Source organism: Phalacrocorax carbo, chromosome 5 (genome assembly GCF_963921805.1).
Source record: "Phalacrocorax carbo chromosome 5, bPhaCar2.1, whole genome shotgun sequence".
Classification (NCBI taxonomy): domain Eukaryota; kingdom Metazoa; phylum Chordata; class Aves; order Suliformes; family Phalacrocoracidae; genus Phalacrocorax; species Phalacrocorax carbo.
In genome coordinates this window covers 539,629-557,276 of record NC_087517.1, presented here as the reverse complement: position 1 = coordinate 557,276, position 17,648 = coordinate 539,629, and the positions used below count along the sequence as shown (strand labels likewise).

At 42.3% G+C, this 17,648-nt stretch overlaps 1 protein-coding gene across 7 annotated transcripts in view; it reads left to right on the top strand.

The window, feature by feature from the left end:
• PKP4 (plakophilin 4) overlaps positions 1-17,648 on the top strand; it is a 96,641-nt gene that overhangs the window by 12,095 nt on the left and 66,898 nt on the right. For 5 of the 7 annotated variants that reach the window (XM_064450900.1, XM_064450901.1, XM_064450902.1 and 2 more), the window contains exon 2: positions 15,847-15,980. In XM_064450900.1, the coding sequence (XP_064306970.1) occupies positions 15,852-15,980 (129 nt within the window). In that variant the 5' untranslated portion in view covers positions 15,847-15,851. Of the gene's footprint in view, positions 1-13,977; positions 14,506-15,846; positions 15,981-17,648 lie in introns of those variants that run through there. The other 2 variants (XM_064450898.1, XM_064450903.1) reach the window with 2 other exon arrangements.

Sequence of the window (17,648 nt, the reverse complement as noted above, 5' to 3'; positions counted from 1 at the left end):
GTAGATATGATTTTGTTTGTATCCCAATGTGCCCTTTTGCCATCAGAAAAAATAAATTGGGTATACCAATATGGTAGGAATCCACTCTGAGGCTCCTAACAGTGCAATTAGAACAGTGAAGAAAGTAGCCACCAATAATTCTGTTCTCAAGTAATATCTTGGAAAAGTGAAAAAATATACTGAATATGTTACACTGAGAAATATTCTGATTTATATATATAGAGATAAATTTCTTTATTGACATTGAGACCTATTTGGTCTTCTCTCAAATGTCTCCTTATCCTCACTTTTACCCCCAGGTGTTCACAGAAAACAGTATTTCCTCAGTCTTTGTCTTATAAGCTTTCTGCCTTTTGAAAAGGAGGATTTGGTCCCTTTATTATGATGACAGCCTTTAAATTCAGTCAGACCAGCAAAACCAGCTGCAAATGTGAGAAACAAGACCTGTGTGAGGCGCTAGGTTAACTTTTATTTCATTATAATGGAAGCAGCACTTCAGAATCTCTGCTGGAAGTCTGTTTTTGATGTATTCTAGAATGGCATGTGCCATTACTGTGGCCATCTCACAGGAACAGCTGGCGAGTAGATATTCTTCTCACCAGTCGCTTCTTTGCAATGACCTTGCTGTCTGTGACAGAAACTGTCACTGGTCGCTGTCTGTGGTGCGGCTAAAGAACAGCAGCAAGATGAATTCCTCGAGGTCTTCCATAACAACATGCTTGCTTAATGCCCCAAGCCCTTCTTGCCTACCAAAGCCCCCGCGGATGTGTAAGACATGTGAAGGCCAGTTGTTCTGACAATGTTAAATGTGAACAATCACAAGGGAATTCCTGGTAGAGAAACTTCTTTCCAGATGGAACTTCTAATTAACGCTACTTTTTTGTCTTCGTTCCCATAAACAGGATCAATACATAATCATGATCATTTGAAAACAGAGACCATGTGTAGCTTATTTTGTCTTGGGTACCTGGTAGGGTATTACCTGACCATGTTTTCTGTATAGACAAATGTTTTTGTTTCTCTTGGAATGTCTTTGCTGCTTTAGCGAGTCTTGTTTGGCTTGGTTGTCTGTAACTTTCACATAATTCCATTATTATTTGACTTGGAAAACAACAGTTCTCAAAATTCATGGATGTGTAGATTTCTTCTCTCCCCTTAGGGTGCTCTGCTTTTTCACTTGTATCTCTCTTAAAGTAGGAATGCTTCCCAGATCAGTAATTCTTTGCTGGTTGAGATGTACATTGGATGCTTCTGTGTGCCATCCCTTCTGCTGCTCTGGACAGATACAGATCTGCTCGGTAGCACTAGTGTCAGACAGCTCTACCGAGCTCAGCCAGTTGATTTCACCACATTGTTTTCTGTTTCATAAGATCTGTTCTTCTCAAATCGATTACCTCTGTTAATACTTAAATTATCGTTCCATTTTAAATTTAAATCAGTCCGTAACAATAATGTCTGTGGCTATTTTGGCATCTGATTTTTTTCTGTTCTTTTAGGCTTGAGTTTGTTGAGTAAGTAATCTTTTATGTTGGTTTAATTGCTCTTTTGTCACCATATTTGCTAAATGAATACCTGTGCCCCACCATTACGATAATTATTCATGCACCAATCACTTGCTAGAAAAGCTAGGTCTTATAGGACCAGGTTTCTAGTGGTGTTTGTTTCTAATAGAGCTTCCACCCAAAGTTTGAGTGGCCACTACTAGCAGCTTTCTCTTCTCTGCTGATGGAGATTGGCTAAAAAGCATTAGTGGTTATGCTGTAACCTGTCCTTTTTCAAATGAAGGAAGACCAATTACAGAAATGCACAGTCTCCAGAGAGGTGACTCTCTCTGAAGTTGAAAGGTAGTAACCTGACTATTCCTATTTTTTGAATTTGGCTTTGCCTGGTGAGTCTTACAGTTCACTGGTGGATTAGGTTTATAACTAATAAGTTGGAAATATCACAAAACAGTCTGTTGTGAAGACACTGAATCAATACTTTATTAAGGAAGATTTTTTTTTTGTTGTTGAAAGTTTGTAGCTCTGAGCGTGCTATACTTGGCACGGACACAAGTCTTTCCATCTTTCGCAAACAGGTCATCAGTGAGGTTAGATCATCGGTTCCTGAGAAGTCAGTGTGAAACCTGAAGTTCATATTGCCATTCCAGTAAACAGTGTTTCACTTTCATGAAGGGTCACTTAGGCATAATGAGGTCTAAAGACTCAGCCCACCCCTGTGACGTGTTAGTTGGTGACAAGTATGGAACAAGTAACTAACCTCGCGTTGGAGCTTTGTCCTGTGCCAGTTCTGCTAGTTTCCTTTGCTTACATGCTTTGTATTTCTAATTCCTGTTGAGGATAGGGGTAGTGATGGTGATGACCTTGGTTTCAAAAGCATTTCAAACTGCCTTCTCCGAGCTGAGTGCTGGCTCCCTCGCACGGCCTCAGCTCTGGAGACCGGCCGACGCCTGGGGCACGGGCATGCCCAGCGGCGTGGTGCAGCTCTGCGCAGAGGCCCTCCCGCCGTCCCGGCGCTGGGAGCCTGCGGCGGCAGCAGCCTGCGGGCAGGGTAATCCTCCTGGCAGGAAGCCTAGGCTGTCCTGGGCCGGGTTATCGGCGTCGCGTGGTGGTTCTGTGCCTGCATTTCACCGCAGCAGACGCGCGCTGTGTTCAGCGGCGGCTGGCCCGTGTCGAATGCCAGCGCTGCTCGGGTCCCCGTGGGCCGCTTCGCTAGTCCGAGGGCAGAAACTCTCCAGGCACCGTGGGCGTGCTGCTCCATCGGTCCAGTTGCAAGTAAACGCTACCTTTTAAGGTGGCCATAAATGACAAGTGAAGGGGCTTCTGTCTTATCCTGTGTAGGTGACAGTTGTTGGGCGTATGTGGCTCAACAGGAGGTTGTTGACAAGCAGCAGCAGCATCTGTATTAAAACCGGATAAAAACAGGACAAGGTAGTGTGTGAGTGTGTGTGTGTTTACCTTGCCGTATTTGGACATGTTGGTCTGAAGTCTGCGTTAATGGCCTCGCTGAAGTCTATTTTTAAAACATATAAAAAAAGATTTTAACAATGTTCGTCAGAAGGTGTGTGGAGAGTTACTTGGAGTTAACCAGCAGCGTTGCTGTAGAGAAACAAGTTACAAACTGTATTTGCCATTGTAAGGAAGCAACTCCTTTAAAAATGTTATATGAGGAAATAATTATATGCAGACTATATAATGCAGACATTTTTCATTAGGCTTCTATTGTGCTTTTTGACAAAAGAAGTGGAGTGTTATACCCTTCCCTTGAACAAGGGAAGTGTAGGGTAGATTTTTGAGCTTATTTTTGCCCGTCCTTTGCTGGGCTTGTTAACATTTGCTCTGGCATTTGCAGCTTTACCTGTCTGGCCATATGAGTACTGAACTAACAGAGGATGTACTAGGTGGGCTTTAAAAGAAAAAGCAAAAAGAGGTTAAAACCTCTGTAGAACTTCTTCTGTGCCTTTGCTGAAAAGCTCCCATTTTAAAATTTTTCAATTTGAAGTGGTGTGTCTCACAAATAGAACGGGAAAAAATGCAGTTAGGTAAATACATGTCCGGTTAACACCTGTAATTTATCCTGTCTGTGATACTGAAAAGATAACTAGCAACTGACTTAAAGCACCTTGCTGCAACGTTTCATTTTTAGATAGCATAAATGATATGTGTAACGAATACTCTCAATTCCTGTGGTATGGTAATAGGGGTGCTTCTTGCTGATTCCCCCCCTTTCAAACAGGACTGGATTTAGTCCTTTATTTTGCTGAAGGGTGTCGGGGCTTTGTTTGGCTTGGGCTGCTCTCCTGCCTGGTGCTCAGCTGCGTCTTCCTCCTTACTTTACAGTGCTCAGAAAGTTCAGTTCAATATCAGCAATCTGAAATTGTATATATTTTTATGAAGCTTAAGTAAGACATTCTAAAAATGGAAAGATATGCCTCTAACTACACTTACCATTAAGCGTTCTATGAAATAGCAATCTTGCAAGTTCTGGAAGTGCATTCTTTTCTGCTGTTGTCATCCATGAGTGTATTTCCTGAGTTATTATATTGATGTTTTCCTGCGCTTGCACAGTGCAAGCAAGGGCAAGCTTTCTCTATTTTGAAAGTGGAAATCCCCTAGAACAGTAATTAATTGTTGTGGTTTTTTAAGACTTGATATTGTTTAATTTTTCAACTACTTTATGTTATTGAGAGGATTTGCTTTTCATAGCTGTGTTTTAAACCCCTCATTTTGAGCTTTAAGTTAAAGCACAGTGAAAATAACTGATTAAGTTTGTAATTTTTCTGTTGTAGAGTTGCTTATTTAAATATATCAGTATTAATTGTCAGGCATATCTAAATCATAACCGTAAGCATTTAATTTCTTCTATTATCTGTAGTTATGAAAAGGTCTAAAAAATAAAGTTTGTTTGAATTTGGAAGGGGGGGAAGAGCACCCACTATCCCGTTTAGAACAGACAATTACACTTAAATAATTCATGTCAGTGATATTGTCTGATACCTGGCAAGAAGATAGCAGTAGCTTTTAAATATTATCCTTGATTATTGTTTTGTCTTTCCTGCAATGACTTCAATATTTCAGCTGTTATCACTTCTCCCCATAGTCCCTGGCTTGTATCCAAACACAGGCAACTCCTACATAAAATTTGCATAGCTGTGGTTGCTCTCTTCTGACTTTTTAATTGATCTAACCTGAAATTGGGTGCACAAACCTGGATACACTTATTTAGCGAAGCAGACCGGGAAGATGGTACATTTCAGTGCAGTGGGAAATGGAAAATAAGCAGGAGGGAAAAATCAGGTATTGTTTTTTTTCTTTCTTTCTTCCTTTTCCCCCTCCTTTTTCTTTGTCACAGGAAACTGTGCTTTGATTACAGGCATCCCAGCCTCATGTTTTCCACAGAGCTGCTGTCTTGCTGGTTGCCTTCTGTACTGCATTTGTTCCTGCTTCAGCGCAGGACTTTGTATCCTGGGCAAATTTGAGTACAGGCAGGGCAGGATTATGCATGTGGAGGTAATGTGAGATCAGCAGGTGTTGCTGGGATGGATAGACAAGCTTCATTGTTCAGTTTGAGTTGGGATCAGCTGCTTTTGAGCTTGGCATTTGTTTTTAGATAGATTCTCCTATAGTTTGTGGTCTCTGAATGATGGCCCTACCACTCAAGGGTATGCGCGTTCCCCTCTCCTGGCCCCAGCCATCAGCTACAAAATGCTTCCGTCATCCACCCCCTACTATGGGAAGGCGTGTGGTTCACTTTGATAGGAATAGTTCACATAATTTTGTATTTATCAACATTAGCTCATTCACCTTGCTTTATGGTTTTCCTCATTACTCGGTTGCCTTTGATCTCCCCTAATCATAATGTCACCTGTATATTTTGGTGTTTCACAGCTCCTCATCTTTTTTTATAAGGTATTAGTAGAAATACTAAATTCTCTCTAGTGCTAGGTGTAATCCTACTACAAGTAATTAAAGTTTTTAAGGGTAAACAAAGTTAAATATACCTCAGAAAAAATAATACTGATTATACTACTACTTTGGGGGATTGCAGAACTGATTGAAGTATTGGTTATTTTGGCCTTAAAAGCCAGACGCTTGTTGTCTAATTCATGTAGCGTTTGCTACTACATGCAACTTTTTTTAGCTCCTAGCTTGGAGAACAGAAGAGGAGAAAGCTCCGTTTGCATAAATATAGAAGTTTGCACACAGAGCATTCTTAGCAAACTGAGTTTCGCTGTGCAGTCCTGTTTCAGAGCGAAATCAAGAGTGAACTACAGTTTAGCAACTGACAGAAGGTCATTGTAGTAAAACCTTTTGCTAATCCGTAGCCATGGTTATTAGAGAACAGCGGTATTCCCCACTCTAGCTTTATGGTAGGCAAGAATTTGACGTTTCTGTAGTAGCCATTTGAGCAGGAACAACCATAGGTTGCATTAAAGACCTTATAAACAAATCCTGAGTAAAAGGTGAAATTTTAACATCATTGGTTTCTAAATTTTGCAAGGGTGTAGTTGCATTTTCTCCCTGCTAAAGCCAATTTAAGCCGCTGCTTGTTGGTCACTCATTCCTGAACCACGGTTCTCAAAGCAGGGATGGAGATGGCAGTGTCAGTAAAAACACGTGAGCCTGTGTTACAAGTGAAATCACACCACTGATCTAGTCCGGTTGGTTTTGAAAGGCAGGATGCACCAGGGGGTTGGTAGTGTTTAATTCCAGACCATCTCAGTGATACACCTCCACACCCTTCAGCTTGCGTTGGCGAAACGGGGAGCTGTGGAAGTCTCTAACTCTTCAGCTGTCTTTTAAAATGGAGGTTGTAAGTGTTAATTTTTAGCACTGGGAAAATTGTTTATAGAATAATTTTCCCCAATATACTGTATAACAAAATTGAGACGCATACTTTTATGAATGCGTACAAGATAAATTTAGTTTTATAATGCTTCCAGTTGAAATATATCTGCCTCCAGTTTATGTGCATTATATCTAGCAATAATTTGTAGAGTTATACCTCAGTAATAATTTTATAGGGCTAGGAGAAAATATAAGTGGAAATTGAATAATACCTGCAGCTACTGTTCTGCTTGGTAGTGCTTACATCTCACAATTATTCTCAGTTTAACTGAGGTTTGTTTGTTTATAGGAGTTTTTGGGTGGGAGATTGAAGAGAGTCAGTTTGGAGCTCCCACAGTTGGAGCATTTGGTAGCAGCGCTGCACAGCATCCGTGCACTGCAGTTCCTCAGCCCTTACGGGTTTTAAGTTATGTTGTTCTGCGACATTCATTCTGAATCACTTCATACTCTAAATTAATTGAGACTATTCCAACACCAAACTAAGACTTTACCCTTCTATGAATGGCTGAATGAATAATTGATGAATGCCTTTGTCACCTGACAAGTCTGTGTGAAAAATCTAAAATCCTTCCACGATACTGTGAGTCCCTCCTCCCGCTCAGTCTCACGAGGATAGACTGAACTTTGTCCTTCAAGATAGCTAGTCTGCAGAGCTGGTGTTGAGCACTGCGCTCTGGTGAGGTGATCCTAAGTGGCAGCGGGGTCAGATGCATCGGCAGAACAGAGCAGAACAGATTCCGGACAGCCCAAAGGAAAGGTTCAGACTTGGGGCCTGTTGTTTGTGTTAGGTTTTTTGTTTGGTGGTTGTTTTTTTCTTTTAAAGGCATGAAGCCTTGTTGACTTAAACTACTGAAAACTCTGTTTATTGCCAATTAGCTTGTGGTACTTCATATATTTGTGAAGTGTGAATGCTCTCCAGACATCCTTCGGGTGACATTCTTGTTTTTTTAAGGTGAGCTACAAGTGGTGCCTCAGGCCTTGAAGGGTATGATCGTAAATATGCCATTATTCAAAATGATCGCCTTCTATACGTGTCTGATCTCTTCTGTTGAATGGTTAGTTTGAAAGCTATAAAGATATTAATCTTGTGAGCATGTTACAACTGGATATTTGCAGATGTGGAGTCTTGCGTGCTCACTAGAGTGGAGTTAAAGTATGTACCCATCGGCCAGAAAAAAATAAGAAAAAGGTGGGCTGTCTTTTACTAAGAGCTGTAACAAAGTATGTTTATCCAAAAGCTAGGGTAATCATTTTTAACATTTTAAAAAGGCATAGCACCAGGTATCTTTTGAACCTGCATGTATTACAAAAAATAAAAAAAGAGAGGACAGACTGTATCCTGAACAGAAAAAGGGCTGAGGAAGATGGTGATTTTAGTGGTAAGATAGTTGAACGCATCTCCCACATTTCTTGGGCAGCTTCTCAGTTGCATGTTGGTTTCGTTGTGCAGGTGTATTTTTTTTTAATCCTGTCATTACAGAAGTAAATTTCCTCTGTGTTTTCATCAGATGATATATTTACTTCCCTGGTTTCATCCTTAAGGCCCTGTGCACAAAACTTCTGCACTACTGACATCCATAGGGAAGAGTGGTGCCTTAACAGATTGTTTAGCCTATTGTGTGATATTTGAAGTATCCTGACTTAGTGCATCTGGAAATTTTAAAACCTATTTTTCATGTAAACACTGAAGCCATTTTTTTCACATAATCCTTTTTTATTTGTGTGCATCATCGCTGCAAGTGGATAAGTTGTCATCTGCTGTCTTTTCATCCAAACACATAACTATATAGTCATAATAGACATAATACTGAGTTTGTCTTAGTTCAGTCACTTGGTTGCACCAAGCTTGAGAATGTAAATCACCGCCTAGTTAGTAGGCAAAGAACGCTCCGTCCTTGTAGCAGGAAGGAGCCAATAGGAACCTCTCACACTTAGAATTGTACTGACATGTCTGTGAAATAACTCAAAAAATCAGATAAATTTTAATCATGTCTTCATCTAAAAACTGTAGAAATGTAGTAAGTCTTGTTTTGGTTTTGACTTTCACATATACCGTAAAGGATGAAAAAACAAGAATTCTTGACTGAGAGCTGAGATGTGCCTTGTTGCTTAAGTGTAGATCTGTAAGAATAACGTAGTTGTATAATAAATAATATGTCAGTGTCCCAGCAAGTTGATTTTAGCGTATTGGAACTTTTTTCTTCTGTACTAACGAGCACCTCCTTGATGTCCTTGGTGATTTACTCTATTGCTTGAGTTAATCTTGTAGCTACATAGTGTGAGGATTTTTAGTGATGAGATATTGCTTGCTGTTTTTCTCATGCTTCTCTCATGACATACATAGATACAGTCTATCCTATCCTAGTTGACAGGGCTCATAAGAATTACGTTACCTCTTCAGTGCAAATTACTCTGGTGACTTCTGTTACTGACTTAAAATTAAAGCATGGTTTCCTACACTCAGTTTAGTGATTTCTCATATTTCTTCTCTCTTCTATGACTGTGTGTTCTTGTTCGTTCCTTGCATCAGTGATTGTTCGGCTGCAAGATCAGCTGGTTCAGAAACATACACACGCACCCCCAGCACACCCCCACCCCACCCCCCCACCCCCCGAAAAAAAAAAAAAGCATAGGTTTGTGTCAGATGAACTCACTGCACCTATTTGCTTTGCAGCTGTTTGACCATTTGATCAGACACAAAAGAAAGCATTACCCATTTTGGCAACCTACAGCCTCGCTGCGTGCTTGGAGGACCAGCGTGAAAGCTAGGATTGGCAAGCTGCTAAAGAAAACTGGTGAATCTGCCCCATCATCAGTGCTGGGGTGCCAAGAAGTCTGCTGTGTTTGTACAAAAGCAGAACATCTGGGAGATTTTTAGGAGTTGATGCTTTTGTGTGCTAGATGTAAACAAGCTAATTGTGCTTGGTGGAGGCAATAGGTACCCTCTAAAGAGAAGACAGTAAAAGTGGCTGTTTAAGTGTGGTTTGCTCAAGCAAATCCCTGCAGTTGCCTAAAGACATGGTCTTGTTGGATTGAAAGCGAACTATTTTTGATGGCTTGGTCTGCTCTGATCCCGCTTACTGCGTGATCTCCTGAAACCATTTCAGTGAGCCTCCGTGGTAGCGGGGATGGAAACGCCACCGTTTTCAAAATTACTGTAGGGTATTTCAGACGAGAGGCTTCAGACTGAACAGCTTTATTTTCCTTGCACGCTTGTATCTAGTTTGAAAATGTAATGGCAGGCCAGCCTAGAGCTAGTTTGTCACTGCTTCTGTTCTTCTGTCTTTCACTTCTAGAGAATTTCAGAAAAGGGGTTAAAAATTGTCTCAGGTGTATGCTACAAGATGAAGCATGTAACCGTTTTTCTGAACACTTATTTAAATGACTGGAAATACCTTATTTTGATCGAAGACTGAAATCTACAGAAAATAGTAGCAAAATCTTACTGTTCTCCTCAAGTCTATGGTTAATCTTCCCCAAAAGTTTCAAAGGATCTCGCATTACACTTGAGTTATTCTAGAACCATTTACACCACTCACAAATCTGTAGTTCTGCAACATCTACCAAAAGATCACCTTGAAACAGTGAAGTCTTTCAATTCTTATGCATTTGTAAAGAGAACATACATCTGTAAACTTTTTCTCTCATATTCAGGAATTTTAAGAAGTTATGAGTAAGATATGCTGAAATGCATTGCACAAAGTACTAGAACAGTAAAATACGTTTTCTGAGTTTCCGTTATGGCTAAATAGATCTGTCCTTAATGTGCAGAAGCAATCTGAGAATTAAAAGAGCTGGAATACAGGGAAACTTTAAGGTGCATTTGTAACTGGTACCTGTGTACGTTGTCCAGTTCATCCACCTGCAAGGCTTGTGGAAAGCAGCCCCGCATCCATCCTGGCTGCAGCTCAGTAGTGGTGATACTGCAGCGAAGGGTTGTAGGGGACAGGGATTTGGGCAGACAGGGAAGGATGTAGGAGCAAAGTCTCCCATTCTGGGTGAGATCTAACTGCTGAGCCATGACAGGAGAGGCAGGCAATATTACTATGAACCTAATATTTTGAGGGATAAAGTCTGGTTGCTTGTTTTCCAATAATGAACCAGTTATCCATACCCAAAGGAGCGGGTAACACAACTTGGGAAGTACGTTCAGCCGGTAAATCCCAGTCTTTCTTCCTTAAAAGAGATTTTCTTGTTAACTCCTCCCAAGTTTTACCTGATTTTGAGGCTTGCAGGAATCCTGCATTTGGTATTTCCTGTTCCCTTAAGGTGAATATATGAGAATCAAAACTGACTTTGCGAGTGCCTTTCCTCAAACAGAGTGTCTAGATGGAGGCACGGTGGCAGGGACGGGGTCTTCTGTGGGGCTGGGCTTCAGAGAGCATCTCCCCATTCCTTCCTCTCCTGCACCATGTGCCTGGCAGCTGCCGGCCATGCAGGAGGTCGGAGTGAGTGAGCATACTCGTCTGCGATAGCTTAAGTATGCATGCAAGTGTTTGTAGGATCAAAGCCAACAGTTGTCTAATCTTGAAATCGAGATTAGAAAATCGGCGACTTTGCCAAGAAATGTGTTAATGGAAAGGACAGCAGTTAAAACAACTGCCTGTGTGGAGGGGTACAGCACTCTAATTACCCCCCCACTGAGACAGATGTACATTTAACACTGGCATCCTCGTTAATAATTGATTTGATTGGTTTTCATCTGAGTGTTGTTATTAGAGACTCAATATTGGGTATATTTTCTGTTCAGAGAAATTACATTACTTCTCAACTGGTTCGGATGTTGGTTTTCCTGCCTGGTTACAGATGTTTACTACAGACGGGTTGAAGAGTTACTTCACAGTGTTGGGGTGAGAAGAGAGCGACAGATAAAATTATGGAAAAGACAAATTAAGATCATCTCACATCTGTGCTCATTATGTCATATTTTTGTAGAGTTTTTTAGTTGGGCCAGTTTTAAGCAGTCTTTTAAACGATATACTTTGAAAGTGATCACTTACAAGGAATCACTACTACATATTTAATAGTACTTTTGTGACGCATCATAGAAGCTTCAAAAAGTCAACTTTTTTAGGTAAAGTAAAAGAAAAAAAGCTGTGCTTTTTTCCCCCATATGTTGTAAGAAGTCTCTTTTGTTTGATGGAATAAATACTGCATTTATTTCAGTGTTTTAAGGTATCTCATAACTTATCTGTCGCAAATTGTAGCTAAACCTTTGGGAAGAACTGGAAATTTAGAAGTATGACCATGATGGTGTGTTGTACTGACTTTGGGGCTATGTTTTGGACAGTGACCAAAACCAGCATTGATAACCCAGGGGTGTTTCTGTTCCTGCTGAGCAGCGCTTGCACAGAGCCAAGGCCTTTCCTGCCCCTCACCCCACCCCACCAGCGAGGGGCTGGGGGGCACAAGGGGCTGGGGGGGGACACGGCTGGGGCAGTGACCCCAGCTGACCCCAGGGATGTCCCACACTGTATGGCTTCGTGCTTAAAGTTGGGGAGAAGGAGGAAGGGAGGACGTTTAGAGTTAAGGCATTTGTCTTCTCAAGCTGCTGTTAGGGCGTGATGGAGCCCTGCTTTCCTGGAGATGGCTGAACACCCGCCTGCCCGTGGGAAGCAGCGAATGAATTCCTTGTCTTGCTTTGCTTGCACGTGCAGCTTTTGCTTTCCCTATTAAACTGTTTTTATCTTGACCTACAAGTTTTTGCACTTTTACCCTTCAGTTCTCTCCCCATCCCACCGGGGCAGAGTGAGTGAGCGGCTACGTGGGGCTGGCTGCCCACCGGGGTTAAACCACGACACATCTGAACAGTCAATTGATTTAAAGCAAGACTTGCATAACTCTGCGTAATTGAGCATTCAGTACTGCTTTTTAAAAAACTTTGTTACTTATTTAAAAGATTGGCTTTATTTATTATTGTGCTGCATTTTGTGTTTCTCACCTGAAGTCCCAAAACACAGTGGACACTCCCCTGGGTTACCACCATGCAGGTGAAGGCATGTCGGGATGTGCGGGCAAGAAAGCAGCCCATTTCTGAAAGAAACTCATGTGTAACTTGTGAGTTTGAGATTTGGCCTTTTGGTTATTTAGCAAATATTCCTAAATGAAGGAAAAGCTTGACTGGGTAGTTTTATTACTTCATTATATTCTTGCAAATTTAACAGTCCATTTAGACACCTGGAACAGTTTCTAGTCGTCAAAGAACCCTGGAAAGCGATTTAAAAAATTCAGGTATGACCCAGGGAAGTGTACCCATGTGTTCTATGATTCTGTAGGTTATTACAGCTTGATGAAAGAATTGATTTTTTTTACAAGTAAAACCTTAAAATAATTTTTATTTTTTAAAACCTTAAAGTTAGAACTTCGCTTTGATTTTTCCAAGTCCTGTTACATAACGATTACAGCACCTTTTTTATTCTGCTTTCTTGAATGCTGTTTAACTCATTCTTACAGGAACAAGGGTCCTTGAAGCGTGGGGCATATGCCAGGCTTACGGCTGGCTTATAAAAATCTCAGTGTGACAGCCTTTGTATTCGCAAGCTTGAAATGAATAAAAATGTTGTTTCAAAAAGAGCCAGATGTGGCTGGTTATTCACTTGGTGGTACATCGCAAGCCGAGCAGTGAGTAACATCACTTCTTAACTCTGGGAGAACAGATATGTTCTGCTCCAGGTGAGAAAGACCCACCTCGGTCTCCTTGAGACATACCCCCAGGCAGAGCCTCAGATCAGCTGCGTCTGCTAAAGTGACAGTGGAAGAAAGGGCCGTTAGCCTTTTTATTTCTTCTTCTTCCCCCCCCCTTTTTTTTTTTGTTGTTAAAAAATGGACTGGCTGTGTTTTAGCTTCTCCGGCAGAGGCAGGGCTCCGGTGGCTGGAGGCGGCGGCCGTGCTGCCTTTCGCTCCCTCCCCAGTCACGAAGCAGCGGGCTCCCCGCCCCCGCGCTGCCCGGACGGGTGGGCGGGCAGCCTGCGGCCCCCGCTCCCAACCGCCCCCCGCCCCGCTCACCCGGGCCCGGCAGGAGCGGCCCCCGCTCCCGACGTCCCCTCGCCCCCCGCCCCGCTTCCCCGCTCCCGACCCCACCACCCCCCCGCCCCCAGGTCCTGTCAGAAGCGGCCCCCGCCCCGGTCCCGCCAGGAGCGGCTCCGCCCGCCACCCGCCCGGTGCCTTCCTTTGTCGCCCTCTCTTCCCTTTCCCCCGTTTCTCTCGCCGCGCCTCCGGCACCGAAGCGAAGAGTGCGTTTACCCGGAGGAAGGGGCGGGTGGGAGGCGAGGCGGGCCGGAGGCCGTGGGCCAGGTGGGGCCGCTGCCTCCCGCGGCCGGCGGCGCGGAGCGGTGCCAGGCCGGAGCCGGCGGGCGCGGCGGTGGCCGGGCCTCCTCTTCCTCCGGGAGCGGGGCGCGGCGAGGCGAGACTGGCCTGGGGGAAAGGCTCTGCTGGGGCGCTGCGGGGCTGCCACTGCGGTGGAGAGAAGGAGACGCGTACTCTGGACTCAGATTTTTTTTTTTAAACTGGGAGAAGGAGAGAGCCCGGCACAGCCTTTATGGCCTTTATGTTGCCGTGGTGGTGGCTCTGCCCTGTTGGGTGGTGAGGTGAGGGAAGGAGGAGAAGGAATTGCTCTCTGTCTCTGAACGAGTGTGCTCAGGTTTGACTCTGCGGTCTTGATGCCAGAAACCTGGCAGCGTGGTATTTGTGCAATTTCTTTTTCTTCATTCTAGAAGATAAATACAATATGGATGTAAGGTGAGAACGGGCTGTTTACAGAGGCTCCTCTCAGGTTAATGGACGTCTCCCTGTATGCCCTGTGCGGTCGGTCACTGTGGCGGGGAGAGGCTCTCCAGGAAGTAACTGAGCCTGAGTGTGGCTCTTGCTCTGACATGCTTTTGGAAGCAGCTTTTCTTTCTCCGTTTGTAGCTGTAGGAGCTGATGGGTTACCAGGCTTCTGCACTGCGTTGCCCCCATGACTACTCCATTGCCTCTCATCGTTCATCTTGCTTTAGTTTCTCTGAAGCTGTTGTTTGACTGCCTCCATGGCTGATGTGAACCCGCACATTAACCTGGTTAGCAGCTCTTTCAGCAGGCTACAATAACGTGGTTAGTAAAGACCCCCTGCTGACGCACTTGAAGTGGCTCGTAAGCCTGAACAGAAGTTGTCCCTGTCATGGTACATGTGCTGCTGAACGTACTACTTCTCACATCATCTCTCTTCTGGTTTCCACTCATCTCTTCTGCCCAAGGCTGCCTGTAGTAGCATAGAAGTCCTCTGACAGCACAGTGCTTTGCCTGTACTCAGCCTCTTTGTATGGGCGCCAACGCAGAAGTAGTCCTTAGTGGGCGAGCCATGCCGTAGGGTGACTCCATGAGTGTCAACTACTCTTCCAACCAAACCAGAAACGTGCAAGCTTTATAGCACGGCCACTGGTCTTGTACACTGTCCTGTGTCGTTCTAGGATAGTGTGTGCCCAGCTTTATGCTGATTCAGCACTTAGAAGGCAGGTGGTGGAGAGGGATGGTCATGGTTAAAACAGGTCAGGGCTGAGATATCTTATGGGTCCATTCCTGGCCTTGGAGCTTGTTCGCAGTGTAAGCTGCTCCTTGTGAAATGAAGGGAAGTAAGCTGCCATTCATATGTCTCCTCCAGGAGTATTGAATTTGTTCTGAAAATCTAAAATGAAGTATTGACTACTTTTAACATTGGATCTCATAAGCTTTATTTTATTTTTTCTGAAGGAAATTAAAACGTGTTATACGTGCAGAAGCCATGTCAATACCACCTCCTTGCTATTCTCAAAGTATTAACTGCACTTCATAACTATCTCTATAATATTAGTTAATGGTGACTTCTGTAGTTTAGCAAATGAATTTACTTTTTTACACGTACTGGAATTGTTAGTGTGCTGCCTCTGCGATAATGAGGCTTGGGATTCTTTAACGTTAATCCTGCCTGTCCTTTCCACTACCTGTAGCCTGGGGCAATTGGTTTAACTTCAGTGTTTTAGCTTCCTCTTTTGCAAAAAGAACACTAGAAGCATTATTCCCATTAACTTTTTATTACCATAATTAGTCTCTTCCACGGTTTGTTCCCGACAGCAGAGCACTCTGCTGTGACGTGTCATTCTTCTATGCTAAAAACTGCACGTGTGGTAAACTTTTACCAATCCTTGGTGCTCTTAACATTCAACACTAGTATTTTTCACGCATCTTGGATTTTGCTACTTTCAGTAACTACCGCAAAATAATAATTTAAAAATAATCTTGAAATGTCGTGCTACCTGGTTGCTTCTGCCCAACCCTCACGTTCTGTATGTAATCCTGATTTCAATTTGTGAAGGTGAAGCACGGTAACAGCAACATACGTTGATATTAATAATACAAAGTTCTCTGCTGATTTGGTTGAGTTTGGAAAGAATTTAGAAAAAAAGCTAATTTCTAATCCTGAAAACTTGAATTTTCTTAAACGTCACTGGCTCAAAATGTAAACTATTTTCAAATATTGTTATTGCAGGCAAAATGCCAGCCCCTGAGCAGACCCCGATGGTGGAGGAGGGGCTGCCGCAGACAACACAGGAAGCTTCCACAGGCCCAGGCATGGAACCAGAGACTACTGCCACTACCATTTTAGCTTCTGTAAAGGAACAGGTATATGCTTTGTTTTCGGCAATTGAGAAATTCGGTGTGCATTGTGGCATTAACCATTGTCTTTTATTGCACTGCTGGGAAAAAACAGCATTGGTACTAAGATGTGTGGCCTAGCATTGGCATAGTATATTTTGTAGGTCAGAATGTTGTAATCTGAATAGAAAGCGTTCATTTAATTGCATTGAACAGAAGCATCATTATGGCATTCTGTATCCCTTGGAATGTATGCACTGTTGTTGTAAATCAGACTTGAAACGCAGGTTTATTCTTTAAAAAAAAAAAAAAGAAAATCTAGTGTAGAATTGGTGCAACATTGAGAACCAGTCCTTTTTGTAGATTCTGCAAGGCTGTGTACAGTGTTACAGAAATCTGCACATGAAGGTTTCAGTATGATTAATTGTATTTTGTTACAGAATAGGTTTTAAACTTTGAGTTCGGTGGTAGTTATCAATACCAAGGTAGTAATATATTTTAAATCTGCAACACATTTATAGACACGTATCTTAGTGATAGTCTTCATGGGGTAGATAAAATTGTGTTTGAAATCAAGTTCAGCATTATTTTGTGAAGATCATTCAAGGAGAAAAAAAATTGCGGTTTTACAAAGGAACATTCTAACTAAAGTTTTTGGGTTTGGTTTCTTAAATAAAAAAACCACAGAGAAGTAAGAATTTGGCTTTCATTGTTGGAATCAGAAATAATGATCTTTCTTGGCTTAATGCATAAATTGTAACATCTGAATTTCAGAATAAATCTGCTTTGCTGTCTCTGTTTCAGAAATTCTTTTAAGATAAATCAGTACTCAATGTAGGATATTAACTCTGAATGCAAACACTTGATATATTAGCTCTTCCATGTTATCCCATGCTAATATTAAAAAGAAAAGGTGAGGATTAGATTATATGGTGTTGACATCAACAGATTTCGTATCCGTAAAACCTTCAGTCTTGAAGAAAATGAAAATTTTCTGCAGGATAATAGTTCCACAAGTATTTCAGATGACAGTAGCAACCCTAACTATTTCCTAGTGATAATAAAACTAATATTGAATCTTCCACTGTGGAGGACGTTACTGCTGGAGGCTGTTGATATATGAATAATTGCAGTCATCTGAGTTACAGTGAGTCTCCCCTCATCATGGCTTGCCTTGTGCCATCTTAGCTTATCACAAATGCCAATTAGAACTCATTTGCATAAAGTACATTTCTGGTCAGTTTAAGGTTGTACATTTTATTTTGCAGTTCACAAGGAACATGCTCGTAATGCTAGCTGGGTTGATGAGCAGCGCTGCAATAAATGGCAGTATTGTAATTGCTAGTGATCACCAGCCAATAGTCTTATTGCTGTGGTGACTGTCCAGGATTGCTTCTGTGTGGTTTTGATGCCGTCGTCATTGCTTAAAGTGGACGCACAATTACGACAGCGTTGTCTGTATTGGGTTCATACGTGATAAGTGCACAGTAAAAAGGCATTTGTTAACATCCCCTTTACCTGAGAAACGTTTTTATCCTGTTCTTAGAAAAAAAATTATAATGGAATATTTCTTCATTTTAAAAAGGAGCTTAAAACCTCTTCCCCTTTCCATTCATAAAAAGACTATTAAGTATGTGAACTGTTAAGTAACTCAATTCTGATGGAAGGAAAAAAATAAATTTAAAGTTGTGTTTA